Source organism: Bipolaris victoriae, assembly GCF_000527765.1.
Source record: "Bipolaris victoriae FI3 unplaced genomic scaffold scaffold_2, whole genome shotgun sequence".
Taxonomy (NCBI): Eukaryota; Fungi; Ascomycota; class Dothideomycetes; order Pleosporales; family Pleosporaceae; genus Bipolaris; species Bipolaris victoriae.
Window position 1 is genome coordinate 337386 of NW_014575390.1, and position 27103 is coordinate 364488.

At 52.2% G+C, this 27103-nt stretch overlaps 8 protein-coding genes across 8 annotated transcripts; 4 read left to right on the plus strand and 4 right to left on the minus strand.

The window, feature by feature from the left end:
• Nucleotides 1-36: 36 nt before the first annotated feature.
• On the plus strand, nucleotides 37-4319 carry COCVIDRAFT_33027 (hypothetical protein; the record flags this gene model as incomplete). Its single annotated transcript, XM_014706679.1, has 13 exons — nucleotides 37-69; nucleotides 125-204; nucleotides 258-384; nucleotides 512-578; nucleotides 636-950; nucleotides 1017-1638; nucleotides 2157-3000; nucleotides 3054-3300; nucleotides 3400-3635; nucleotides 3683-3829; nucleotides 3884-3939; nucleotides 3997-4116; nucleotides 4169-4319. The coding sequence occupies 13 exons, from the start codon at nucleotides 37-39 to the stop codon at nucleotides 4317-4319; spliced, it is 3045 nt and encodes a 1014-aa protein (XP_014562165.1).
• Nucleotides 4320-6386: 2067 nt separating this feature from the next.
• COCVIDRAFT_22018 (hypothetical protein) lies at nucleotides 6387-11780 on the plus strand (the record flags this gene model as incomplete). Its single annotated transcript, XM_014706582.1, has 3 exons — nucleotides 6387-11444; nucleotides 11498-11669; nucleotides 11725-11780. The coding sequence occupies 3 exons, from the start codon at nucleotides 6387-6389 to the stop codon at nucleotides 11778-11780; spliced, it is 5286 nt and encodes a 1761-aa protein (XP_014562068.1).
• Nucleotides 11781-12770: 990 nt separating this feature from the next.
• On the plus strand, nucleotides 12771-13259 carry COCVIDRAFT_22019 (hypothetical protein; the record flags this gene model as incomplete). Its single annotated transcript, XM_014706583.1, has 2 exons — nucleotides 12771-12876; nucleotides 13000-13259. 2 exons carry the CDS (start codon nucleotides 12771-12773, stop codon nucleotides 13257-13259), a joined length of 366 nt encoding a protein of 121 aa, XP_014562069.1.
• Nucleotides 13260-13821: 562 nt separating this feature from the next.
• COCVIDRAFT_11469 (hypothetical protein) lies at nucleotides 13822-15836 on the minus strand (the record flags this gene model as incomplete). Its single annotated transcript, XM_014706552.1, has 3 exons — nucleotides 13822-14691; nucleotides 14742-15509; nucleotides 15591-15836. 3 exons carry the CDS (start codon nucleotides 15834-15836, stop codon nucleotides 13822-13824), a joined length of 1884 nt encoding a protein of 627 aa, XP_014562038.1.
• A 540-nt stretch (nucleotides 15837-16376) lies between these two features.
• COCVIDRAFT_22021 (hypothetical protein) lies at nucleotides 16377-18074 on the minus strand (the record flags this gene model as incomplete). Its single annotated transcript, XM_014706584.1, has 1 exon — nucleotides 16377-18074. One exon carries the CDS (start codon nucleotides 18072-18074, stop codon nucleotides 16377-16379), a length of 1698 nt encoding a protein of 565 aa, XP_014562070.1.
• Nucleotides 18075-18377: 303 nt separating this feature from the next.
• On the plus strand, nucleotides 18378-20287 carry COCVIDRAFT_33032 (hypothetical protein; the record flags this gene model as incomplete). Its single annotated transcript, XM_014706680.1, has 5 exons — nucleotides 18378-18624; nucleotides 18679-19038; nucleotides 19086-19165; nucleotides 19216-19539; nucleotides 19589-20287. 5 exons carry the CDS (start codon nucleotides 18378-18380, stop codon nucleotides 20285-20287), a joined length of 1710 nt encoding a protein of 569 aa, XP_014562166.1.
• Nucleotides 20288-20823: 536 nt separating this feature from the next.
• Nucleotides 20824-21452, minus strand: COCVIDRAFT_84797 (hypothetical protein; the record flags this gene model as incomplete). The annotated part of the gene is made up of 2 exons (XM_014706681.1): nucleotides 20824-21003; nucleotides 21108-21452. Coding segments are annotated over 2 exons (525 nt in total), but the record flags the coding sequence as incomplete, so codon positions are not given.
• A 977-nt stretch (nucleotides 21453-22429) lies between these two features.
• On the minus strand, nucleotides 22430-26448 carry COCVIDRAFT_33033 (hypothetical protein; the record flags this gene model as incomplete). Its single annotated transcript, XM_014706682.1, has 4 exons — nucleotides 22430-23430; nucleotides 23500-24395; nucleotides 25153-25352; nucleotides 26086-26448. The coding sequence occupies 4 exons, from the start codon at nucleotides 26446-26448 to the stop codon at nucleotides 22430-22432; spliced, it is 2460 nt and encodes an 819-aa protein (XP_014562168.1).
• Nucleotides 26449-27103: the final 655 nt, after the last annotated feature.

Sequence of the window (27103 nt, forward strand, 5' to 3'; positions counted from 1 at the left end):
CTTTACTCTCCCCTAAACTCTCCACCTACCGCCATCATGGGCGACCTGGCCAACCGCAAAGTGTTCAAGGTACGCACATGTCTCCACCATGCCGCCCCTCGGGATCTGTACTCACGCCTTCCAGGTCTTCAACCAAGAGTTCATTGTCGACGAGCGCTACAATGTAACAAAAGAACTCGGACAAGGTGCCTACGGCATCGTATGGTGCGACGACAGCGACGCCGCCCTACTCCATCCATGCTGATTGTGACCTGCAGTGCGGCTACCAACAACCAGACGGGCGAGGGCGTAGCCATCAAGAAGGTCACCAATGTCTTCAGCAAGAAGATCCTTGCCAAGCGTGCCCTGCGCGAGATCAAGCTGCTCCAACACTTCAGAGGTACAGTGACTACACCCGTCCCAGCTGACAATGCTAACTTCTTGCAGGACATCGCAACGTAAGACAACCCCACTTCAGCACACGCGCCTCTCCCCATATCCTCTCGATACGATACTAAGCCTTGTCGCACAGATAACATGTCTCTACGATATGGACATTCCTCGCCCTGATAACTTCAACGAGTGCTACCTCTATGAGGGTACGGCATACTTACTCTTACCTCCCCCCTTGTAAGACGGTGCTGATATTGGTGCAGAGCTCATGGAATGCGACCTGGCAGCCATCATCCGATCCGGCCAGCCCTTGACTGACGCTCACTTCCAATCCTTCATCTACCAAATCCTATGCGGTCTCAAGTACATCCACTCGGCAAATGTCCTGCACCGAGACCTGAAGCCCGGTAACCTGCTTGTCAATGCCGACTGTGAACTCAAGATTTGCGATTTTGGACTGGCAAGAGGATTCTCCATGGACCCTGAAGAGAACGCAGGCTACATGACCGAGTATGTCGCTACCCGATGGTACAGAGCCCCTGAAATCATGTTGAGCTTCCAGAGCTACACAAAAGCCAGTAAGTCTTTGCATGCACGCCCCACATAACTACCCCACACTTTGAAAGTAAGCTAATTCTGGCTAGTTGATGTGTGGTCTGTAGGGTGCATTCTCGCTGAGCTGCTTGGAGGTAAGCCCTTCTTCAAGGGCCGAGACTACGTCGACCAGCTCAACCAGATTCTGCACTACCTCGGAACACCAAACGAAGAAACCCTGTCGCGAATAGGGTCCCCTCGTGCACAGGACTATGTCCGAAATCTGCCATATATGCAGAAGATGTCATTCCAATCTCTCTTCAAGAACGCAAACCCCGATGCGCTTGACCTGCTAGACCGCATGCTTGCTTTCGACCCATCTAGCCGCATTTCAGTTGAGGAGGCCCTGGAGCACAGGTACCTGCAAATCTGGCATGACGCATCCGATGAGCCTTCATGCCCAACGACTTTTGACTTCCAGTTTGAGGTCGTCGAGGAAATTCCAGAGATGAAGAAGATGATTTTGGATGAGGTCAGCCGTTTCCGCCAGATGGTTCGCGTACAGCCCGGTGCAGGCGCCGGTGCAGCCCAGGCCCCTCAGGTCCCGATACCCAACAACTACGACCGTACAGGATATGAGGAGCCAAGGCCACAGGAGGCATTTAACCAGGGTGGGTGGAATGGCAGTGATCTCGAGCGCGATCTTCAAGGACTGGACGGCCGAATGCGATAGTTAAAGTCGGATTAAGTATCATTGGGTGCAAAAGATTTTCTCGGTGGCTCAAGCGTGTAAATGTGGGAACAGTTTGGGTACATCCGGCCCTTGTGTAATTTCTTGTGATATGCAACCTTTCATTCCTTCACACATGAGTTCCAAATACACTGTAATTCTCTAGGCGACTCTTCTGTCAGCTCATAATCGGGTCTTACCAAATCTCAGCAACCAGATTTCGTTTGTATCAAAGGAATCCTATGAACAGTCACGGATGAGTGCTATGCTGTAGATAATTGCCTATGAATGACTAATTCAAATACTCAGTGGCTGTTGATGCTGAGCCAAACGTGAAATCAGTTCGCGTCGGATATGGTCCGTGCACATACCAGGGTCCTCTAGCGCAGTAACTTTTTCGGTTCTGAGAACTTTTGGCCTTGCGCTCCAAGTCGAACTTTTTTTCGTGTCCTTCTACCACATTTCGGACAACGCACGAATTGACGATTTCCACAATGTCGCCCGCCACGGTCGAGTCGAGTAACAAGAGGAAGCGATCTCACAAGAGCAAGAAGAGCGCAGAAGCAGCAGCGGCACCGGCGCATAATGGCGTAGAGAAGGCGCGCAAGAAGGCACGCAAGGCCAAGGAAGTCGAAGCTGTTGTGGAAGAGCCGGCTACTGCAGATGCTTCCGCACAGGAAGACAGCGATGAAGAGGACGTCGAAAACCAAACTGAATCTAACAAGGACACTGCGGAGGCGACTGCTTCAAATGAGGCCGACGATAATGACGACAGCCAGCTTGCGGATTTGCCCTCTGGCACTGGCAGCAACGCTCTCGATCTGCCCTCCGGTACCACAATGCCGACGCCAAACCCAGTGCGTTTCGAAGAGCTCAATCTCTCTGAGCGTACAATGAGCGCAATCAAGGAAATGGGCTTTGAGAAGATGACGGAGATCCAACAAAAAACAATCCCACCACTACTGTCGGGCAGGGATGTGCTCGGTGCTGCCAAGACGGGCAGTGGAAAGACGCTTGCTTTTCTCATACCAGCCATCGAGATGCTCTCGCAGTTGCGATTTAAGCCTCGCAATGGTACAGGTGTGATTGTAGTGAGCCCAACGCGAGAATTGGCACTTCAGATCTTTGGCGTAGCACGCGAGCTCATGTCGAACCACAGCCAGACGTTTGGTATTCTGATTGGCGGTGCGAACAGGAGCGCTGAGGCGGAAAAGCTGCGCAAGGGATTGAACCTTATTATCGCCACACCCGGAAGACTTCTGGACCACCTCCACAATACCCAGGGTTTTGTCTTCAAGAACTTGCGTTCGTTGATTATCGATGAAGCAGATCGTATTCTGGAAGTTGGATTCGAAGACGAAATGGTAGGGTTCTGCGCAAACCATGGTAGATGTAACATGTGCTAATTTGTCGACAGAGATCTATCATCAAGATTTTGCCAACCGAGCGTCAGACGATGCTGTTCTCCGCTACGCAAACGACAAAGGTCGAGGACCTTGCACGGATATCGCTCAAACCAGGTCCTCTATACATTAATGTCGACTACAGAGCAGAGCACAGCACAGTGCAAGGGTTGGAGCAGGGCTATGTCTTGTGTGATTCAGACACGAGATTTAGGTTGCTGTTCAGCTTCCTAAAGAAACGGTATGTAGCCATGACAATCTGTGTTTTTGCAAACTTTACTAACTGGGCGTAGTACGTACTCATTCTTGTGGAGAAGAAATTCTGCAGTCACCCAGGCCTGTACTAACACATGTGTGCAGATCAAAAGAAGAAAGTCATTGTGTTCCTGTCATCGTGTGCGTCGGTTGATTTCTACAGCGAACTTCTCAACTACATCGACTTACCAGTGCTCGGTTTACATGGCAAGCTCAAGCAGCAAGCACGCACCAACCGCTTTTTTGAGTTTGTGAATGCCCAGAGTGGTACGCTCATTTGTACCGATGTGGCAGCACGAGGTCTCGATATTCCCGAAGTCGATTGGGTGATTCAGTTTGATGTAGGTATTTTTTGACCGAGCAGGCTTGCGCAAGCTAACATTGTCAGCCTCCGGACGATCCTCGGGACTACATTCACCGAGTTGGACGAACAGCAAGAGGTGCCAATGGCAAAGGCAGGAGCTTGATGTTCTTGCTGCCGTCAGAGGTCGGCTTCTTGAAGTTGCTCAAGGAAAACCGGGTGCCGCTAGTTGAGGTAAGCAGTTGATGAAGCGAATGAAACCAGGCGGGTATTGACGTGTGACGCTAGTTTGAACTCCCTAGCAACAAGATTCTCAATATCCAAAGCCAACTTGAGGCGTTGATGTAAGTGTTTGCGCGGACTTTGTTACCACAGTGCAGAAGGGACTAATCATTGCACAGATCCAAGAATTACTACCTCAACAAGAGTGCCAAAGACGGTTATCGATCCTACCTGCAATCATATGCCAGCCACAGCTTACGTTCAGTGTTTGATGTGCACAAGCTAGATCTTGTCAAAGTGTAAGGCGACCCACAAATATTTTACTGGTCAGGCACTGACAGCGTGATGCAGGGCCAAGAGTTTTGGGTTCTCGACACCGCCACGCATCGACATCAGCCTCGGAGCGAGTTTGAGTCGCGACAAGAAGGTCGAAGGACGAAGAGCATACGGCAGCCAGCCACAACAGGCACGAAGACCAATGAAGCAAGGAAGGAGGTTTTGAGGGGATGAGAAAATAGAGAGAGAGAGAGGGCATTGACGGGAGTTTGGCGTACCAAAATACTATGCTGTGTGTGCACTGCTTTGGGGGGTCATAGCTGTACTTTGACTATTCAATGCCAACAATGAGACTGGTTCTGAGAAACGCTTGGGGTTCGTGTTCCTGGAGGTCATGCCGGGGCAGAGGGTGTGATAGGTGGACGTGGACTTGCAAGTAAGTATGCAGGTATACTAAGGACTGTATGAAACATGAGCTGCAGGTAGGGTGCATGGTGCAGTAGTCGCAGCAGCTGGGCATGGACTAAGCGATGACATGAATAAGGAGCTAGCGGGTTTGGTTGGGCAAAGGACAAATTTTCTCACGCTCGCAAACTGCCAGTTCACCGTGGCTTGTATGCACGAAGACGACATTGTTGTCCTGGATAGAGGACTTCTCCAACATGACTTGCTGAGAGGACGGGATGCCCCCCCCCCCCCCAGACAGCCCTACGCAGATGCCCAAGATGGGCAGATGGGACTGGGCCGGTATGGGTGATGCGCTGGCAAGTTGGGCAAGGGTGCGTTTCCAAGGGTGTGGAGCCAATCAGGACGGGTAGGTCGAGAGGACTGAGCAGACGGATGCGGCCGTCCGTGGGCGGGTTCGGCATAATCACCCCTGGTAACCAGCCGGGTAGGCAATTCACCTACCGTGTAGGCTAATGGCCCTAGCATCTAGACGGCCAAAACATGACGATATGGAGACATTCTGGCGGTGAGCGAGGCAGAGGCAGAGGCAGAGGCAGAGCGGCCAGAGGGAGAAGGGAAAAGGGCAATGGGACAGACAGATGGGAGCAGACGCTGAGGCCAGCAAAAAGGACAAGCAAAGCAACAGGTGAGCGTGTTTCGGGGCAGAGCGAGGGAACAAGAATAGAAGCGAATTAGCGGCGTGGATTTGCTTTTGGAGGGTTACCGACCAGCCATCTTTTACACGGCAATGTGCCGTCGTGAGGCTGGTATTCGTCGGCGGCACGGGGGTTTGGCCCAGCGCATGCTCAACGGCGGCCACGAGGGGTTTTCAGGCACACTGTCTGGCCCTGTTGCGCGTCTGGTGGTGGCTGGGGGCGTAGCGACAACAGCACCGAGGTGAGGTGAGGTGACAGGATGCATCCCAGAACGAGAGAGAGGATAGATTAGTCGGGTAGTGGTGTAGGACGCAGCGCCCGTCACATACGCTGGTCGTGACCAACAATGCCCTGGCGCGTATTCTCGTCTTCTCTTGCTTGACTTGATTGATCCCCCGTGCCCATGACGACGGACGACGATATGCCCATTCCCGCTTGTTCTTGAATCCTCCTCTCCCCGCCACCCCAAAGAGCAGCGCCTCACCACGACGGCCTGTTAGCGCCGACCAGGATTCGGTGCTAGAGAGGCCTTGACCCAGCTTTCTCTCCACCACAGCTGGGGACTTTGTTCCTACGCCAGCAGCCTCTCCGCCAGCTCCCAGCGAGCCTGCAGCGCCATTGTTAACCCGCACGACACTCGCGGTCTGCGCCTCTTGGTGGTGTCGGTATGTCCTGACCCTCCCATACCCCCCTCTCCACCGCCTCGTTGCACTTGTTGTCTAGTCTGGCCCAGCCTTGTCCTCGTCGCTCCCTCTCCTCCCTCGCTGGCCTTTCTCCCTCTTTGCTCCTGCAGCTGTCGCTGCTCAGCTACTAACACGTGCGCCCCCTCCCCAGCCTTTCGCTACGACACGCCGGCGCTCAGCTCGCCCTCGTCGCAGAGCGTCGCCTGCCACCGAGCTGCCTCGCATAGCCGGTGTATGAACACACACGCCTCGCCGCGCTCTCTGCTATGAATTAGCCGCTCTTGCACCATCCATCACCTTGTGCTGTTGGCGGCCGAGCGTGCTTCCCGTCACCTAGGTAGCACCAGGTACCCTTTGCGCTCGCGCAAACCAGTGACTGCCACCATCCGGTCCTGCACCCACCCCAAACATCGCACTACCCTTCTCTCTCCCAAGTATTCGAGGAAAACGGTGCCGGGCATGTCTTCGCTCACCCACCCCACCTTCTAGGAATCTTCAGATTCTACGATGGGTTTTGACAACGACAAATATCCTCTTCCGGCTCCTACTGAATCTTCGACTCTTGATTCCGCAGACGAATCCATCCACATTGACGACATTGACACCAACGTTTCCACCAACGTTTCCAACCGCACCGACAGAACTTCCTACTCTGTCCCCGACGACGGCACCCCCATTACCATCAACACCACCACTCCTACCAAGCCCCACGGCGGCGGCACCCTTCACAAAAAGTTTCCTTCGCAGACATCGCTGCTGATTGAGTACTTTGACACAGGGTCGACCGACGGACAGGACCAACGGCGTGCAAGTGTACGCGTACGGATCACTCCTTCTTCCCGCAAGTCCAAGAAAAACCTCGCGAACGATCACATTCAGATCTCCCAAGCCTCTCGCAACCATCGTAAGCCCTCCTCCACCCGGCGCATCTCGCTCGCAAGTGAGTCCCGTGACGAGCTTATCGATACCCGCAGCGTTGTTTTTTCCGATATCTCGGCCCTCCCGCCCGAGAACACCTCGTTTCTGCCCAGCTTCGCCGACGACGACGACGACAGCGACGGCGGCCGCTACATACCTGTCCCATCCGACATCTCGTCTATGCCCACAGACAGCATGACGGGCGCTACGGAAATTCTCCCACCAGCCCGGCGAAGGAGCCGGAGCATAGAGCGGGACGCTGTTACCGACTCAATGGTTTCCGAGGCCATCAAGGATACCTTGAAGGCTCCTAGAGAGCAACGCAGCAGGAGCCTGAGCAAAGATCGCATCACCCAGCGTGTAATGGAGAAACTCCAACAGCAGGCTGCCGAAGGCAACCTCTCCTCCAAATCCAAAGAAAGATCCTCAAAGTCAAGAGAAACCTCTAGACGGAGAGACGATGACCTCTCCTCGTCGCGCAAGTCGCATCGAAGGAGAAGCAAAGACGTTGAACGTGTTGGTGGCGTTAGTGGTACCGAATCCAGTGTGCTCTCATCAAACATTGACCGCCGCTCTGTCGTTTCTGGAACTTCCTCCATCAACAACCCAAAACTGCTCGCTACAGTCGAGGATGCCATCAAGCGATTGATCCTTCCTGAACTGAATGCACTCAAAGAAGAGAATCGCACATCGCGGAATGTCGACAAGTTCGAGCGTTCCAACCGCGACAGCACAACTCTGTATGAGCCCGCCGAGTCTACCAGCTCGCGCGACCCCTCCAAGCGACGTGTGTCCAAATCATCCAGCACACCTAAGCTTCACAGCAACAAACCCAAGGTCACTCTCAATAGAGACAACGATGACCCTGCAATCACACTGACCGGCACATCAAGCCGTAAGAGTGATCGACGATCTAGCCGAAGCTCTATTTCGAGCTTCGCGGAGTCGACTACCAGAGAGGAAAAGTCCCACCGGAGAAAGAGTAGGGACAAGGAGGGCTTGTCTCAGCGGGAATCGGCCCTACTTTCGCTCGCTGGAGCTGGCCTCACCACCGCCGCTCTAAAGCACCACACATCACGTGAAGAAAAGGAAGAAGAACGCAAGCATCGAAAACACCGCTCCTCTCGCAGCATCAGAAGTCGGTCGGAAAGCGTATCTGATAGTTTGCATGAGGAGAAGCGACCCAAAGAGCTCGTTCCACCACTACCATTCAACCAAAGTGAGATGATAGGAGGGTCTGAGCTCACTCGGGATTCCATTCTCTCTGCTGAGACCGAGACCAAAGAAAGACCAGAGTCAAGGTCGTCTGCGAGCACTGGAATTTCGGGAACAGGCGCTGAGACTCCTCTCCAACAAGTCCCTCGAGGTTTCGCCTCGCCTTCACCTCACACGCCGAGCCGCACTCCCAATGCGTTGCAGCAGAATCTTGGTTCAGCCCACAGCAATCGCTCTACTGGCGAATTTCGTCAGTCAACCCCTAAGAGCGAGCGCAGCTATACCTCGCGACAGAAGGAAGCCAATGATGCAGGTTTATCCGCTGCTGCTGCTGCTGCCAAAATCCGTGCGATTGAACAGTCTCAGTCTCAAGTGTCAAAGTACGAGATTGAAAGTGACACACAGTCGGGACGCGGTGTCAGTCCGATCCAAAGCGAGGCTAGTTATCGTGGCGACACTACCAACACTGGTTCTCCCCGAAGATTTCACTCCATTCGTAGCGGGCCATCTGTATCATCGCTCGGTGACCATTTCGAACGACGACAGTCCGGCCTCTCTATCGCTTCGTTGGATTCAACAGCAAGTACAAAAGCTGCGCGAACTCGTAAACGACCACAGGGTGTCACGCTCGAAAGCAAGAAATCCATACTTAACGAGCCAAGCACTCCGACCGACACCAAGGAGTTCTTTGAACGTAACCATAAGAAGAACGAGCAATATCGGCGTGAACTGGAAGAGAACCCTCTGACACCACCGCCCGTGAATTACAACCGCCTGACCCAGTACACTGATGACAGCGTGGGAGGACCCGACCTCAACCTCGACCGGGATCCGAAACTGGCCCAAGACATCCGCAAGGTTGGCTCGATTCCTGAATACATTCACACTCCACTCGCCGTGGAGTCTGCTGTAGCCTCCCTGTACGATCAAACTGAACTCAGTGTCCGCTCTTCAAAGGCGTCAAGCCCATTGAAGAAAAGCACGCTATCTCAAGTCAGCACCAATCCTGCTTACGTACAGACTGACAATGTACCTGCTGGTCAGAGATGGGCTGCAATTCGCGACAAGGCTGAAGCACTGTCACAGGGGAACAAAGTCGAAAACTCTCCAAAACAGAGCATTCCCCGCGAGGATTCTCCTAGGCAGAGTATTGCTGAATCCGAGGACGTCGAATCGATTGACGAAGCACCTCGGATGCATCACAGTGCTTTCCCAGTAGGCCAAGATGACATGCCTGAAATTGGATACGGCTTGGACGATCAATCCGACGTGACGACCAATCCCTCAATCATCCAAGGACCTATTGGAGGAGGAAAAGGCTACCGCGACCGTACCGATGAGCTGCTTGACATGCAAGAGGAGCGAGAACGCACACCTACCTCGTTCACCAAGGGTGCTCATCTCCAGCGACATGAACAGCCAAGCCCAGCCACTTTTGATGATGAGCGCCAGCCCACTGTGGAAGATGACTATGATCATCCCTATCCAGGTGAGACACAATACGAACAGGCGGACTACGCGCAGAGTACGCGCACTCCTTTGTCAGGCCAAACCGGCTGGAAAGACGAGGGTTACCAGTCGGCTAACCATGGTGAAGGCTACACGCCTCAAAACCGCAAATATTCCAAGATGTTTGAGGATGATTTTGGCGACGATTACGATGGCATGGCCCTCGGAGAAGATGCCTTTGGTGCGCCTAGAGGCAAACATGACCGGCAAGTCAGCGGCAACTCTCATGGCATCGACTCACCACTCTACGATGCGGCTACCGGCAAGGGCATTGACCATATCCAATCCAAGGACATCGTTGCGCTCATGGATCACCTTACCGTTCGCGATGCCCAGCGCAATGCTCGTGACACCGAAATCCTGGTCACACTTGTTCGTAGCGCGGCTGAGATGCGCACTCAGTTGGACGACCTGAAGCAGTTCATCAAGGTTCAAGACAATATGATTATGAACACGACTGACAAGCGAGTCAATCTTGCCGAACAAAGAATTCTGGGTGGCCCTCGTCCACAGCCCGTCACACCACCTCGCTTCAACCGCAACCACTCTGAGGAGGAGATTGAGACTAAGAAGAAGAGCGTCTTTAGGCGTGCTCTGAAGGGTCTAAGCGCTGGCAAAGGTGACGGCGACATCAAGCACATTGAAGCCATGTTGGTTCAACTGCTTGGTGAAGTCGAGGGCTTGAAGCAGGTCAATCAACTGTCTCTAGACCAACAACAGCAACAGCAACATCAACAACAAGAAACTGCTCGAACAAACAGTATGACTTCGCTCGAGAACCGCCGACAGAGTGGCGATGCGGGTTATGAGCCAGAGGGTCGCGCCAACACTGCCGAGTCGCCAAATCAGTCTGGGTATTTCTCCATTCCTTCTTCCTCCAGGCGCATCCAGGATCTTCACTCTGGTTATGACGTTGGCCCAACAACCCGTATCAGCACGGTGCGAGAAGAGAGTGACGAGGAGTATGATGAGCGTTCGCCAGGATACGAGAATACGGAGCGAATGACAACACCCACTCAAGAAGCTTTCCAGGAGAAACGCGCATCTCTTGGAACTCCACCACAAGCTTCGAGGGCAGCACGAGACTCACGAGACTCACGGGACTCGCGAGAACTGCAGAGCCAGGAGAACACACCAAAGCGCAAGCACAAGTCCAACTCGTCATCAATTTTTGGCATCCCCAAGATTTCGCGATGGTCCAAGACAACTGCCTCGACCAACCCCGAGAGCCTGCCACGCAACAGTGGATCTGGAGATAAGCGACCTTTCTCCGCCCATTCAATCCACTCAAGGTCGTCTTCGCAAGATGACTACTATGACGAGGAGGAGCCCTATGCGCAGCATGCCGATGACAGGCTCCGCTCTAACACGTCTCTCGCTAGAGAAGACCAAGGTTCCATCCGCTCCGTTCGCTCTCCTTCGCCTCTGATTCCAGAGGAGAACGCGTACGAGATGGAGGACCCCAAGTACCAGGCTCATCGCAACTCGCTGAACCTGCAGCATCCTCAGCCACGACCCGGTCCTACTGGTCGTCATCAAAACAACCTGGAGACTCAGGCGCAGATCTTCCAGCCCACTAACCGCTCGAGCATCAGTTCTCCTGATTTCGACCAATGGGGCAGCATGCCTTCGCTAGCTCGCAACCGCCTCTCTGGCATGTCAGCTCCCCACGCCAGCAACCTTTCTCCGATTTCATCGGACGGTAGCTACAGCCAAGTTTCTGAGCACCAAAATGGTTCAGCTCGCCAGCCCAAGGCAATGGATGATGGGCCACTCATGCCTCCACAGCAAACCCTTGCTGGTTACGGCCAGACGAGGCAAATGTACAGCTCACCAAATGAGTTTGGCAGTCAAGGTGCCTTGACACCACTCGCACCCATCGCCGAGGTGCGTTATTCGCTCGAGACCGATAGGGGCCACCGCGTAAGTTAAGCTCGCTCATCTCTACAGAGAGATGGATGCTAACCTACGTAAAGATGACGCCCACTGCCTCGTCTCGCGCGAGTTCTGCAAGCCTCCGTACCATGAGTGACTTGAGCACACCACAGCGCAAGATCACCGGCCCTAGGGCCATGGGAAGCAGGAGCCCACAGCCAAACAGCCCGCTGCAGCATTCAGACACCGTCGTCCGAAGGAAGCCTATTGAGGGTAAGTTTAACTTGTTGACGAACTTGTCGAGGAGCAGTGCTGACGAAGAAAACAGATGACTTGGAGTCTCTCGAGAGCTACCGCAGCAGTCTCGACTCTGAGATCTTCTAGGCGAATGATCGAAAGCCCGGCGCCCTACTTAATAGCATCAAGCACTCTGCAATTGGATGCTGGGCCAGAAGTGATGACAAGAATGGCAAATCACGATTTTCACGTCACAACCGTGACAAGACGAAGGCACGGCAGCAGTCCCGGCTTCGGCATGTTACTTTTGCTGAAGAGAATGGGAAGTAATGGATCTGGGGAAGGACGAATGGCGGGGGGCTGGTTCTAAAAGTCTCACAAAATATCTCCTTGGTTAAGTGTGGCCGTTCGTTCGTTTTTAACATAATTTTCGCATTATATCAGCTTGCGGGCATGGCGTCTTCTAGCGAGCGAAATTTTTACATAGCACTGCAACGACAAAGAGTATGAAGTCGACGGGAGTCTCGAAGTGATTCATGATGAAGGGATGACCAACTTCATGCTTTAACGAGAGATGAGGAGTTTTTCTGGGTGTGTATAGCGGTACCAATATATCATGTTACGATGGGAATTACTTTGTTTTAATGAGTGATGGTGGTGTTGTGGTGAGAGAAAGTTGGGTCTTGTGTCATGGTGGTGTCTTTGGTGCCTGAATGTCATCACCACACATACAAATGGAGCAGATGACTACGATAACAACACGACCAGCCAACTCCATGATAACCTTTCTATGTACCCCCGCAATACAGATCGCCCATCAGTTACCTACTACAAGTCAAAATTTCCCCGCTACAACGATGATCATAAGTCTTCGGCCCGCACTTATGAGGTCGCTCTGACATCATATCAAAGCGTCCCACACCACACCACACCTTTGCATCATTATGCGCATCATGCCTAGCCTCTGAGAAGAATATAAAACAGTTTCTACATACTTGTAAATGTCTCCCTGAAAACCTCCTCACCTTACTCCATCCAAAATCAACTGTTTGATATCTACCAATCCTCTATTCTATCACTTATCCTCTTACAATTAACGCAATTGAGAAGAAGAGAGATAAAAAAAATAAAGCAACCATGTCCGAAGCCTACAAAAACAAAGACCTAAACGACATTGCCCACAAAGCAGAGCAAGACGCAAACAGCCACGCTGCTAAACACGGGCATACACATGGTGATTCCAGTACATCCTCTCCCCCTTCCTTCCCCTTCCCCCCCCCCCATTTCCCTCATCTAACCACGGACAACTCTAGCCCCCCCCCCTCCCCCCCCCCCATTTCCCTCATCTAACCACGGACAACTCTAGCAATCGACTCAGGCATCGACTCCGCCGCCGCCGAGAAAAACTTTGCCGGCGCAAACGTAACATACGGTTCCGCAGCCAGCGGTAGCGGTAACAACCGCGATATCCCGCCTGAAGAGGGCGGCGAGGTGGGGAGGAATGGGGAGGTTACAAAGGCGGGGGATTTTGCGAGGGGAGGAGTGGGCGCGCCGGAGAGGAGGGATGAGACGTTTGCGAGGACGCATGGGGGTGACGATTCGGTGAGGGATAATATTAGGAATTGATGGGGGAGGGGGGGGGGGGATGAGACTTGCTTTGAGTGTTTGTTGATATAGTAGTCTTGGACTGTTTATGTGGTTCGAGGTTGAATTTGGTGCATGTCTAGTTTTTGTTGGTTATGAATTTGAAAGAAAATGAAACGTCGAAGCTAGAGAAAAATTTATTGTACATGTGCAAAGAAAAGTAACTTTTTTTGGTTTCGAAAAGAAGTAGAATACATGGTGTGGGTGATTGAGAAGAATGGGAGAGATTGATCGACGATTTGTTGCCAAAACTATTTTTCCGGTTGGTGAGATGCTGGTTGCGTGATGGCTGTAGTAGATGTTTATGGTGTGGTATAGTATCACGTGACCAACTCGTAGTGTATATTGCGATTTTCTTTCATACGTAGATAGGCACCTTCTTCAATCAATCCTTTCCAGCAATCAGATATCAGCTTTTGTCTATCTACTCGATTGCGGGTTACCCCTCTAAATTTTTTGAGCTTTACCACGTAACGTGCCACGATGGCCCAATGGAATATGGAAAACCCTGCTTAAAAGGCATTGTGGGCACCCCTGGTCTGGATCAGGGGGGTGGGAAATCTGGATGCTTTTTGCGGTGATGTTTGAGACGTGCGTCGGATCGTTGAAACAGCTGTCCACAATAAGAACAACATATCTGCGGTCTATCCCGATGCTTGTGCCTTATATGCCTCGCAAGATTTCCTTTTCCATGTAATGTGTCGCTGAAAGTAGCATCGCAGTGTGGACAATGACGGATAGCCTGCAAGATAGCAGGAGCAGAATACGAGGACCACCCGTCTCGATGATTAATTCTTCGAACAGTAGACATGTGCCTTGGAGATCTTGGAGAGTCCTTAGCTCTATCATTCCCCCCTGGATCGAATGACTCTACTGGCCCAGTGTATCTGAAGTGGCTGGAAGTGCTTCTGTCGCCAGAGGCAGGCACTGATCCCCATCGTTGATCACGATCCATAGTCGAGAAATCTGTAAATCCCGCCCGTCTCCGAAATCGATAATCAACCGGTTGAGTCTCTTTAGGCCGTTCAGATCTAATACTCTGCGTGGACCATGGAGGGTATTCCTTTCTGAAACTGTCTATTTGCCATGGCCCAGTATTTGAGACGGTAGGCCACGTTGCTTCGGAGCCGTCGCCGAGGGTGCTAAGCCGAGTGATTGTGCTCCATGGACTAGATTGAAAGTTTTCTTCCATATTGTCAATATCTTTTCCCGTGTTCGAAGTCCGGTAATGCCTGATAGACTGAGACATCCAGGGAGCTGAAGGTGGAGTGTCGCGTACTTTCCCCAACTCTTGTAACGTATCTTTTTCTTTGACGCCAGAGCGGCCGTAAACATGTAAAGGTACATATCTACTCGCTAACCGTGTATCAGACGTGGAATTTTGGTTTATCCCACTAGTAACAGACGAGGCAGTCTACTAACAACGATCAGATAGGAAATCGAGTAGGTACAGCAAACACTTACGCGCTGTGGCTCAGTATCTGATTGCCGATCATCAGAATCCGAGTCTAAAATGAGCTCATAAGGCGTGGAATAAGGCATAGTCTCCTTTTCATTACGTTGGCCAGATTTAACGGTAGAAAACTCGATTATATCGTTGTATGACGCCAATGAAGTCGGGATGCTAGCATTGGCTCCGGGGAGTGGGGAGCCATGGTTATTTTCCTCTTGGATAATATTTTCAATACCATTTTCATAGTTGTTCGACAAGGGAGATGCGTGTACTTGAAGATGTTGAGAAGCCATGGCTGCTTCGACTTTTCGATACAGTAGTTGCCATTGCACTTGTGCATTGGCTCCCCTGCGTTGGGACTGTCGGTTGTTGCAAAGCTCTCCATTGTAGCCATGTCGAGACTCGAACTCCTCCTTGTCGATAAAATCGTCGTTACAAGTAGGACAGAGTTCTAAAAATGCCAGCTGGCGTGTATAACCGAGGCCTGGACGTTTTCTCAAGTGGCGTCGCAACTCCGACATATTTGCACTCTTCACGTTGTTGCATGTGCGTGGCCAACCATGTCGAGCTTCCGCGACGAACACAGGACAATCAAACTTGCGGCTATTTTTATCAAGAGCCATGGCCCAAATGGCTGCAAACTCAGCCAGACTGAGAGTGCCGGGATGTTCCGAGTCATATGAAAGCAGTTGTTCACCGACACCAGGCCATATCACCTCCAGAGACCACACTTCAACCCCAATCCCCGCACGTAAGCAGGAAAGTGCCTGGGCAAGGCGCTATAATGATAGGTTAGAACAGAATCAAGGTGGTATTTGTGCGCGGCTGTGAAAACACAAAGAATAAAGAAAGCCACCTACATTCAAAAGATCAAACTGTGAAATGGGCTGCGATGACTGATCTCCGTCACCTTGTATGGATGGGTTGGACTCATCGGAAGGACTTTGCTGCACTGGGGGGACCATGGCGATGGAATACCTCAAAACACAACGGAGGACTCTTCGAGACTGAGGGACGTTTCCAAGGAGAGATAGCATGGCTCTTAAAGTCGCGTGAGGTTGCTCCTCATTGGTGTATACATTGCCTAGTGTGAGTTTGGCTTGCATGAATGCGGGCTTGTCAACATGTAGAGTTGCGGACTTGCGGACTTATGGACCTATTCAGCTGCCTTGTTGCCTGAAAATTGTGAAGCGTGATTGGGTGAGAGATGTGACAGGCAAAGTTGCGCGCTTGGTTGGTACGTAAGATGCTATTATTCGACATGACACGGGCCTGGTGAGTGGGCAAGCAGCCAAGCAGGCCAGTAGCCAAGTAGTCAAGTATGCAGTCTGTCATATCAGCGAATTGCCAAATGGACGAGGGCATGCTTGGGTGCATAGTTGCCGAATTGCAGTCTTGCATAGCAAATACAATGACGTAGTCACAGCCTGACTACAGCGTAATTGAACCTGAGTAAAGCTTCGCCGCATTCCTACTGCTGTTTCATATACCCATTTTCAAAATTTGAAGTTGCGTTGCCATTAGGCATGATGACCAAGAACGATTATAACGATGCAATGACATAACTAGAAGGGGTATCAACGCAATTCATGCCATAGGCAGAGAACAAAGTACTGCGCCATTCACACACAAACACAACTGAAAAACTATGCCCATACACCAAGTGTCCAACTAGCCCTCTCTCCGCCTTTATTAGCCAGTCCAGGGCCCATGCTCTGTCTCTGTGCAATAACTGAAACTTCCTTTTCACGAGATGCACCTTGCAAGCCATCTTTAAGGTATCTTTCGCGCTCCACCTCGACGATTCCCTTGATGCGTTGCTGAGCAATGAGGCTAGCACCTACCCATGGGCCCAATGTCTCGACGCCTCTGAGAATACCACCCACCAGACTTGCAGGTGGCGGGCCATAGCGAAGATTCATGTGGGCCAATTTCATGTCTATAGCGTCTTGCTCATGCGGTTGGAATGCTGCAGGCACTATTTGTAAAGGATTAAGTGGGTCAAGAGAAGTTGCCACTGTATCCCCGCCTTCTTGTTTACGCATCTCCAAACTCTCTCGGTGGTTACGTAACTTTTCTTCTCGGCGTGCACTTGCTTTTCCATAACTTTTGACTGGATCCCAGCCTCTTGCTTGCGCCAATGCATCCAGCTCCTTCAGTATACGGGTCTTGATGCCGGGAAGATTTGACACACCGCCGGTGATGATTATGCGTGACATGCACAACCGGCGGACATCGACTGGAAGTTGTACAAGGGTACGGTATATGAGGTGGTGCAGCGGGAGGTCTTCATCGTCGAATTCGCTGATGGACAGCTCTGGTGCAAAGAGAGCCGCATCTGCGGGCTTGGCGAGCGACGCAAAAGGTATCGTAAGTTCTGTCGGAGGCGTATGTTTGGGAAAGGGGATTGTGACGGTGGGTGGTGGTGACTCGATAGCGTCTTCGAATTCTTCAAGCACGGGTGCTTCTCGTGCAGGAAAGTAGACGGTTCTCCGATTCGATCTAGCAATGGGCTTGCACCACCCAACACGGGTGAGAACTTCTTCGACTTCTTCGAAGGACACATCGGCTTTGGGAGCACCAGGCTCAGCATTGTCTAGTTCAGCATTCAGCAGCTTGGCCATCTCTTCGCTAAGCATCTTGCCTGCCCGCACACTGCGCCTTTCAGACACTTCGCGATACTCGTATACTGCCGTGACGAGTGTTTCGGCCCAGCCTATATCCACAATCAGGGCTGAACGTAGTCCTGCTGCCACAGCAGAGAGTACGGGGTTAGACATGAGACTAATGCTCGGGGCTTGGAAGCTCGTGAATAAAACATCCATGATGGTAGAGATGAGTGCATGCGGCATACGAGGCGGCAGGGCTAGCAAGACACGGCGCGGCTTTGTATCCAGCAAGAAGTACTTTGTGTATACCTCGCGCATAGCCCTCTCGAACTTGTCTTCAACCAAGCCCAGATCCACCTTGGTCAAGTCGAGGCGGTATAGCTCATGCCGTTCTCCCCACTCCTCGCCCTTGTTCCTCTTTGGCCTCTTCTGTGTGTATTCCGGGTCCCACTGCCTGTAGTCACCCACCCTCCGCTGGTCTTCAGGCCCGAACGGGAGGGTGCATCGCGGGGCACTTTCTCCAGGGAAGCCCCCACGTACAAAGCGTGAACCGACTTCAATGACGATGAACTCGTCGTCAAAGCGGAACGAGCCACCGGGAGAGCCAAAGGTAGACGAGATGGAGCGGAGGAGCGGGGTTCGCGGGGATTCTCCCAGGTCAGCAAGGCGAGGGGTGTTTCCCCGTGTGCTGCGATTGAGGGAGCTCGAGACTTTGCGTTCGCCGCCAGACGACATGGCGGAGGCGAGGGGTGAGCGCAGTGCAATGGGCCAAGCAGAACACTGGCTTGCATGTGCTGTTGGCAGTCGGGACGTTGCTCTATCCCGGCAAAAGCAGGCTAGCTCGTTCTGGGACTAGCGTTTTGCTGATGGCCCGAGCTCAGGAAAAAGTTCGAGCTGGGATGGATTCTGCACGTCCAGAGCTTGCGACAAACCCCATCGCGACTTCCCACACTCCGTCCAAATCAACCTTCCAGGGCAGTTGCGCTCCGCGAATCGCGAATCCCACTGGACCCTTCCCTACGCCCGAGTACACGCACAATGGGTCTTTTTATTCTCTCGGAAACCTCGGCGGGTTATGTCCTTCTCAAGTCCAAGGACAAGAAGCTCTTGGGCGGAGACACAAAGGATTCCTCGAGCATCGCCGAGCAGCTGAAGCTCAAGAAGTTCGCCAAGTTTGGCAGCGCCGTCGATGCGCTTGAGCAGGCTGCCGCTCTTCACGATGGCAAGGTCACGCCCATGCTGTCGTCGCTGCTGGACGAATTGAAGGATGAGACCAAGGCTACTTGTATGCTGCTCCGCGAGCCTTTTGTGCGAATTGTGTAGCTGACATTGCTTCAAGTGGCTGTTGCCGACCCCAAGCTCTCCAATGCGATTGCTCAACTCCCAGGTCTTTCTCTCAAGACCGTCTCAGACTCCTCCACACAGGATGTATTCCGTGCCATCCGTGAAAACCTGTCTTCACTCCTTCCCGACCTACTTCCCTCTGAGGAAGCCGCGACTCGCCTGGGTCTTGCCCACTCTCTGTCGCGACACAAGCTGCGATTCTCCCCCGACAAGGTCGACACCATGATCATCCAGAGCATTGCTTCTCTCGATGTCTTGGACAAGCAGCTCAACACCTACGCCATGCGAGTCAAGGAATGGTACGGCTGGCACTTCCCAGAGCTTGCCAAGATCTTGAACGACAACCTGGCCTACTGTAAGTTTTAAATCTGCCTGGCTTCGATGCTTTGCTAATTTTTGTAGCGCGTGTCGTTTTGAAGATGGGCTTCCGCACAAATGCTCGCAACAGCGACCTCTCCGACATTCTGCCTGAAGAAATTGAGGTCAGTTTTTGACAAATCGTCATATTACGAACACTACTAACAAACTTCAGGCGGCTGTCAAGGCGGCTGCAGAAATCTCCATGGGTACTGAAATCACAGAGGAGGATTTGGAAACCACCTCTGCTCTCGCTGAGCAGGTCGTCGACCTGACCGAGCACCGTCAAAACCTCGGAAACTACCTATCGAACCGCATGCAGGCGCTTGCTCCTAACCTGACTGCTCTTGTTGGTGAGCTTGTTGGCGCGCGGTTGATCGCTCACGCCGGATCTCTCATGAACCTCGCCAAGTCGCCCGGTTCCACCATCCAAATCCTCGGTGCCGAGAAGGCCCTCTTCCGTGCTCTCAAGACGAAGCACGACACACCCAAGTACGGTGTAAGTACTTATTGTTCTTGATCAACCAGGATTTTGCTGACTCGACTAGCTCATCTACCATGCATCTCTTATCGGTCAAGCTACTGGAAAGAACAAGGGCAAGATTGCCCGTATGCTCGCTGCCAAATCCGCCTTGGGTCTGCGTGTCGATGCCCTTAGCACCTGGGGTGTCTCATCAGAGGACACTTCTAAGGAGCCTACCGAAGAAGAGAAGTCACAGATTGGTCGCGACGCACGCCTGACTATTGAGAGGAGACTGCGCGCACTCGAGGGTAAGCCATTGAAGAGCTTGGCCAACGCCAATCAGACTGCGCTTGGTGGACAGAAGAAGTGGGAAGTCAAGGAGGCGCGGAAGTATAACCCCGACGCCGATGGTCTTACTGGCGACGAGCCCGCTGCTGATGCGCCCAAGTCGGCCAAGACCAACGGCACACCCAAGAAGCTGGTGCAAGAGGTCGACAGCGACGGTGACGAGAGCATGGCCGACGCCGATGCCACTTCAGAGTCAGACTCCGAGCCAGAAGAAAAGCCAACTGGAAAGGACAAGGCGGCGAAGAAGGCAGCAAAGGAGGCATCAAAGGAAGCCAAGAAGGCACGGAAAGCACAGCGAGCCGCTAAGCGCGAGGCCAAGCTGGCCAAGAAGGCAGCTAAGGAGGCAAAGAAGGCAGGCAAGGACAGCAAGAAGCGGAAAGCAGAGGGTGGTGAGGACAATGGAGAGAAGAAGAAAAAGAAGAAGAGCAAGGACTAGACACGCCATGAATTAGGGAGGTAGAGGGGGAAGAGAGGAAAGAAGTGATGGCCATTGTATCCTTTTTTTCCAGTCGCCATCTCTTCTTTTTTTTCTTTCTTTCTTTCTCTTCTGTCTTCTCTTCTGACACCACATGACAGAAAACCAGGGGGACAATATGGCGTTGATTTATCTGGGTTTGAGCTTGTTCACCATTTTACTTTGGGCGAGTGGCGTAAATTTTTTTTGTTTTCTCTTCTGTCTTCGGGGTGTCTGGGCATATTCTTGTGTAGTTTTACCTTGACAAAAAAGGTCCTTTCTTCACGTTGCATGAATGGGGATGCGGTGGGATGGAATACCCCGCCAGCTGGTAGCATACAATTACATGTTCGAAAAAAAAAAGTTTTATGCTTTTGGTTTATATGTTGTGTTGATTGCTTCTTTTTCCCATTGTTCGTTCATCTCATGCCATATGGATAACAAAAAAACACTCCTATTGCGTTGCTTCTTTCTCTACTTCACTTGCCACATCCTTTTCTGCTTCATCATCATACTTTTTACACCTTCCTCTTAACCTTCCTCTTCTTCTTATTCGCAGCACCAAGCAGTTTATTCGCTATCTTGGGCATGTCCACATCCTCGACTCCCTCTGGAATCTGCGCTTCCTCCTCGTCAAACACTTGCTGGATGATGGCCAGCATATCGTGTAGTTCATCTTCTGTGAATCGGGTACCCGCCTTTTCATCTCTTATCAGCCTTATCCACTTAAAAAAGAAAAGTGGAGGGTAGAGTCACGTGAAAAGTAGGAAGACAGGAGGAAAAGAAGGGGAAGGGAACGCACCTCTTCAACAACCAACTCAAGCATAACCTGCGTAGTCGGTCTCAGATTATAAATCTGGAGGTACTCCGCCTTGTTCAATCGGTACTTGGGGGCCAGAGCACGGAACAGGCTGTTGGGTCCCTTGTACAGGGTCATGGGCCTGTTGGGATGCGCATCTGCGAGGGCGGTGGTGGTGTAGTCGGGTGTTTGCAGGTAGGCGAGGCCATCACGGAGCATGTGGTTTAGGCCAGAGGGCTTCTTGCGCTTGCGGTTTGTATCATCGGTACCCGTATATTCTGCTTCTTCGGCGAGGAGGTGCAGGAGGACCTCATGGTTGGTTAGGAGGGCGGATTGCGGGTTTTTGATCTATGTGTTTGTGTGTGTGAGTGGGAGAGCGAGTTTCCATGGCGTGACCGGACTTTCGATGTTGTAGTGAAGTTTGTCTTTTTTTTTCCTTCTCTTTCTTCTTTCATTCTCTCTCGGACTTCTCGCCGTTACTTACATGCATGGCTATGATTGGATGATATTTTTTTATTCCCAGTTGCTGCTCGAACAAACACAAGTCACGGGATCTTCAAGTCCACTGACTGTATATCCCTACGTGAGTCAGTCTCGTCATGTAATCTCTCACACCATCAACTTTTTTCGGACAGTAAAAACAAAAATCTCGATCGTGCATGGAAATTTCCGCGAATGGACTGCACGTCTTTATCATTTTGATTAACTCTCTGCATCGTGGCATGCATGCAAAGTAGCCGCAGCCAGTAAAAGCACACATAGTCTGATAAGAGACGGTACGTACCCACTTGGCGAATATGAAGCTGTACGCGATTCTGGGGCTACATGCGCAGTCGAAATTAGCTTCGCACGTTGCAGTGCTTTTGTAGTGAGCAATGTTCAGAGGTTCTACATGGCGTTGCGGGTGGACCGTGATAGAGAAGGAAAAGGTTAGTACAAGGCAGATTTTCGCGCTAAGGGCTTGGCGTTTTCAAGGGCTAATTCCTGCCGCAAGGGAAAGGACGAATATTGCAAGGCTCACAATCACATCACGGCGGTTTTCAGAAATGCTACGTCCATGAAATATGACTATAAACTGGCGTCCGAAATCGTTGCTATATCTTGATAGTCTAAATCATCACTGGGGTATTACGATTATATCTTCCTTTTTGTACTGTTCCAGACAGGTCTCAAATGCTACTAACGCCGCGCAATGCTATGCGGAGAATGGGGTACTCGCAAGGTCGTCAAACAAGGAAATTTGGAGATTCGTGGGGTCAAATGCCCCAATCGTCGTGCTTCGAGTTGGCCCCCATTGGACCTTCGGTAGGCTTACGCCCATGATGTTATTGGTCTGCTGTTGTTGTAACTTTGGTTTTCTTAATTATGAAGACGCCCACTTCAACACCCTTGGTGGGCGCTCCATCTTGATACTCTCGTTTCGACACGCCATCGAGGACATGCTGGATGAGCGAGGCAGCGCTCATTTCGCCCATGGGAAGCTTCTTGGATTTGTTGAAGTACTTCATGATGACGTCTCGCACACGAGGCTTTTCTTGTTTAATCCACCAATCGTCTGCCCATGCTGATCTTTCCAGGAAGATATCCTCTTTTGCGGCATGAATAACTTGGTATGCCGCCTTTTTGTCAGCCCTTAGGTGCCGCTCACTCATTGCATGACAAAATCTTCGCACTTGGAGTTCTAGATGCTCATAAACATCGAGGTAGTTGACCGAGCCCATCTGACCTATATCTCTTCCCAGCTCCGAGTGAAGCTCGTGCACTACCGTCACAGAGCGCAATAGCGGATCGAGGATGGGTCCAAGGTACTGTCTCATAAACGTCTTTGCGCCTGTCTTTGTTGGGTAGATGAAGAGCAAAATGCCATTATCACTGGAGAGTTCGATCAAGCGGTCGTACAACAAGGACCGGCCGTGGAATGTAAACATTTCAGCAAATTCGTTCGTATTCGTGGGCGGGATGTATCTCTCGACGATTGATATGTTGATACTCCCGGGGGGAACTACAGGTCTAGGGGATGGCGGCAAAAGTTTCGAATCGAGCTGGTAGTCGGGTATGGCGACTGCACTGTCAAAGACTTTGCTGGTAAAGTACGAATCACCTCCGACTGCAGGGCCTGGTGTTGAAGGGGGTGACTTGGGCAAGTCAAGGAGGGTGTAGCGTCCAGGGAGAGCATGGAATACATTGATCCATGAAGTGTGTGTCGAAGAAGCGTCGTGAATCGAAGCAATGACATCGCCAAACACATGGCCCGCTGTAGAAGGGCAAGGAAGGGCGTGAGAAAGGATTCTGACAGAGTCTAGGCCTAGACATCCAGATTCGTGAACTTGAAGAGTTTAGTACGGCAAAAAGAGAGAGGGTGTGTGTGTGAAAGAGGGAGGGGGCGATCACTTACTGATTGTGCTTTTGGCCATCTCGATCCATGTAGCCATTCCCTGTGCTTCGGGGAGTGGCGCGTGAGTTGGGACGATGATTTGTGCTTGGGGAGGAGCTAATTCACGAGCGGTAATGTTTGCACTGGGCGAGACACCTGGATCCGAGTGGGGAGGAGAGCCTAGTGTGGCAATACGAGGGTTCATAAAGGAACCCCAGTTGATGGTTCCTGGCTCCGAGTCCGAAGGGGGCGTGTGGGTGGAGAGAGAAGGGCCCACGCGTGCAGTTGCAGCCTTCGGACTGGTAACGGGAGTGTGGAGGAGGGCGGCCGTGGCGTGGTTGTTGCAATTGTGAGCCAGCGGGCTGAGTGCATGGAGAGGGTCTTCTGGCTTTGATAGTGGTCCCGCGCCTAGTGGAGAGAAGGGCAGATCAGGCTGGGCCAGAATATGGTCAGGGTGGGGCGCGGCAATACCCAGGACATGGAACGAGGGCAGGCGTAAATTATGCTTTGCCTTTATTATTGTTGGTGGAGGAAGCGAAAGACTACTTTGAGGTAAATTGAGGGTCAGATCGACATGTGGACGATCTTCGGTGATGGGCGTGGTGAGAGGCTGGGGTAAGGCGGAAGGCAGCGGGAAGGGCTGCGGCAGGGAAGCGTCGAGAAATGAAGAAAAAGCGTCGGGAACCACGGTGTCGGAGCAGGGACCCGCTTGTGCTGCTTCATCCGGCGTTTGTGGGATGGAGCTGGGAAGGGGTTCGTGGGGTTGGGAAGGGAGTTGGGAGGGGAGAAAGGCAGTGGTGGTGGTGTCAGCATGGAGCTGGTCAAAGACTTGGGTCCGGGGATTGGGATCGGTCATGGCAAACGTCGATTGCGATGTTTGCAGGCGACCAAGGCGCAGTACAGTCACGCTACCTGTCCTGGGCGGGCGGGAGAGACAGAGTGACGGACGGACAGGCGCACGGAGACGTGGCTGGAGGATCTGGCGGCCAGGAACCAAACCGCTTGACTAGCTTTTGCTGCGGGGCGGTAATCAACGGCCGTGGGGAGGAGGACGACAGCAAAGACGACGGGGCGGAGGGTGTGGGTATTGGGTATTGGAGGGGAGGTGAAGACGCAGGGCTGTGCTGGAGAGCGATTGCCAAGGCCTGGTCCAGAGTGCGACAAGGACAGTAGCAGCACCGCAGCGCACAGCACGACAGCGGGGGAGAAGCAGCAGTAGCAGCAGCAGCAGGATGGGGTTGGGATGGAGGGAGGGATAGCAATGGAATGGTACATACATGGAGGGAGCGAGCGAACGGGCGTGTAGTGGCTGACCGTGGGCCCACGGATTCAACACCCGGTGCTGGCGCTGCAGTTGATGCTAGTGCGTGTGCATACGCCAGGGTCTCAGCAGCGTGAGTTCTAGACCCCGGCCTCGAGAGCATTCAGATGGATCAGAAATGGCCTGACCGACAGAGTCGTCTGCCCGCCCTCGGGCAGGTCAGCAGGGCTGTGGAACGGTTGGACCGGTACTACCTGATACACGCTCCCCTGTACATACTACCACCAATACTAACTAAGTACATACCCAGGTACATGCCCCATATCTACGTTACTTACATGTCGACTACTAACAACCAAAGTACATGTACATGGTACTTGGACACAAGTATCCCTCCTTACATAAGTACATACATGTAACTATCCCTCCACTCGTGTGCACGGCAAGGCCCTCTGCCCCTACACCAGCTAGCGCCTCTATCTGATGCATCGCACGCATGCAGCTGCAGCCCACTAATAGTCTGGACAAGAGCGCCGCATCCTTTTCGGGCCTGCTCTGCCTTGCTGCTTCGACTCGACTGGCGGCTTGAATCTCGGCTGCCATGCTTGCTTGACTTTGCACACGACTGCTTGCTCTCCCATGCCAGACGCCAGACGCCAGACGCCAGATGCACTGTAAGCCCTCCCTTTGGGAAACAAGTCTATGCGAGTCTAGATTTCTTCCTCGACTTCTCTTTTACTGCTGCCTAGCGCCAATTAAGCGACCCTATCCCGCTCTCTCTCTCTCTCTCTCTCCCCTCTCCTCTTCCTCTTCTTCTCCCCTTCCTCTCCCTCTCCTCGCCCTCAGCATCAGCCCGGACTCCGAGCATACAATTCCATGCTGCCTCTGGCCTGCTCCATTAAGGTTCACCCCCTGTCCATACTTGAAACTGCTCCTCTTTGCTGCCGAATGTGCGGCCGATCAGTCTGCTGCGCGTCAGCCGCCAGGGCCTTGCCAGAGCCACTAGCCCATTACTACCCTGGACCTAAGTACACCACTCGGCATTGGGAAAAAAAGGCGTTTGGCTCAATCGTCCCGTCATACCATGTGACAAACGGCATGCACGTCCTTGCTCTACATTGTTGCTCCACGACACGTACATTTCAATCACTACATTTTTTTTTCTTTCCAGTCTCCCCCCTCAAACAACCGACTTCTTTCCTATCGATTGTCTTTCGCTCCATCCCTCAGTCCTTCACTAATCAATCACCAATTCCACAAACACATCATCACCCACAACACCTAGGTATCGAACTTGCAAAACATCAGCTTCTGCCCCTCGTGTTTGCTGCTCACACCACACTTACCTGCCACTTCTGCAGACCTCTCTCCCGCGCCCCTCCCTTTGCTGCCCCGCTCGACCGACTTGCCATCTTGGGCTCATGCCGTTTTACGTACTCTTGCGCCAAGATGGGACATGCCTTTTTGTGTGCTTTGAAATGTGCCTTTTGACACTCCTTGTTGCAGTAGGCTACGCTGTGGCATTTTATGCACTGCTTGAGTGAGTCTGCCGATTTGCCGCATTGACCACACGCTGCTGGTGGCACTTGTTGACTTGCTGAAGCCGTCGACTCAGCCTGCGTCTCGCTCGACTCTGCTGCCGTCGTGTTTGATGCCTCTGGCTGGGTATCCGGTACATCATTCGTGATCGGACTAGGTTCTGCCATCATGTAAGTATGCCAGATGAAGCGGGAATGCTGGACAAAATTATTTGGGTTGCTACGAGAGATTCTCGGGTCAATGTGCGACTTTGCACCGCGGGACTGTCAAAGTTCGATGATCGGCATTTGACTTGCAGGGATCTGCCGCTGGCGAGAGCCCTAGTCCTATCTCGTCTTAGCTCTTCCGGTCCCATTTTCTACGTGCTAAAAGTTTGCAAATACTCTACGCATGGCTGCCCATTGCATGCAGCCAGCAATGCAGAAATCACATTGCATGATATCCACTTCAAGAAATTACCAGCATATTGAATCAAGGATATCAGCATCGGAAAAACAATTTCCACATCTGCTGCTCGCATCGAGAACTACACCCCGGCCAACGTTTCAGCCACAATGGCAGTGTCCACAAACATACGCGTTTCCCAAGCCACAATCAAACGTAATTCCTTCAGCCTGGCCTTGCCGGCTTCCGATCAAGTCGGCTGAATCTTCGGTGCTGAAATGCCAACTGTGGACGCCTGAAAGCTCACTGCAACGGGCCGAGCAGTTGCTGTATCCGGCCACTACTGCACGGCGGATATTATACATGAGCTGAGATGGCAGTACGACATACATGCTAGGCTGCAGAAACCTGTGGCTGAGTTCCCCATCATACGCAGATTTG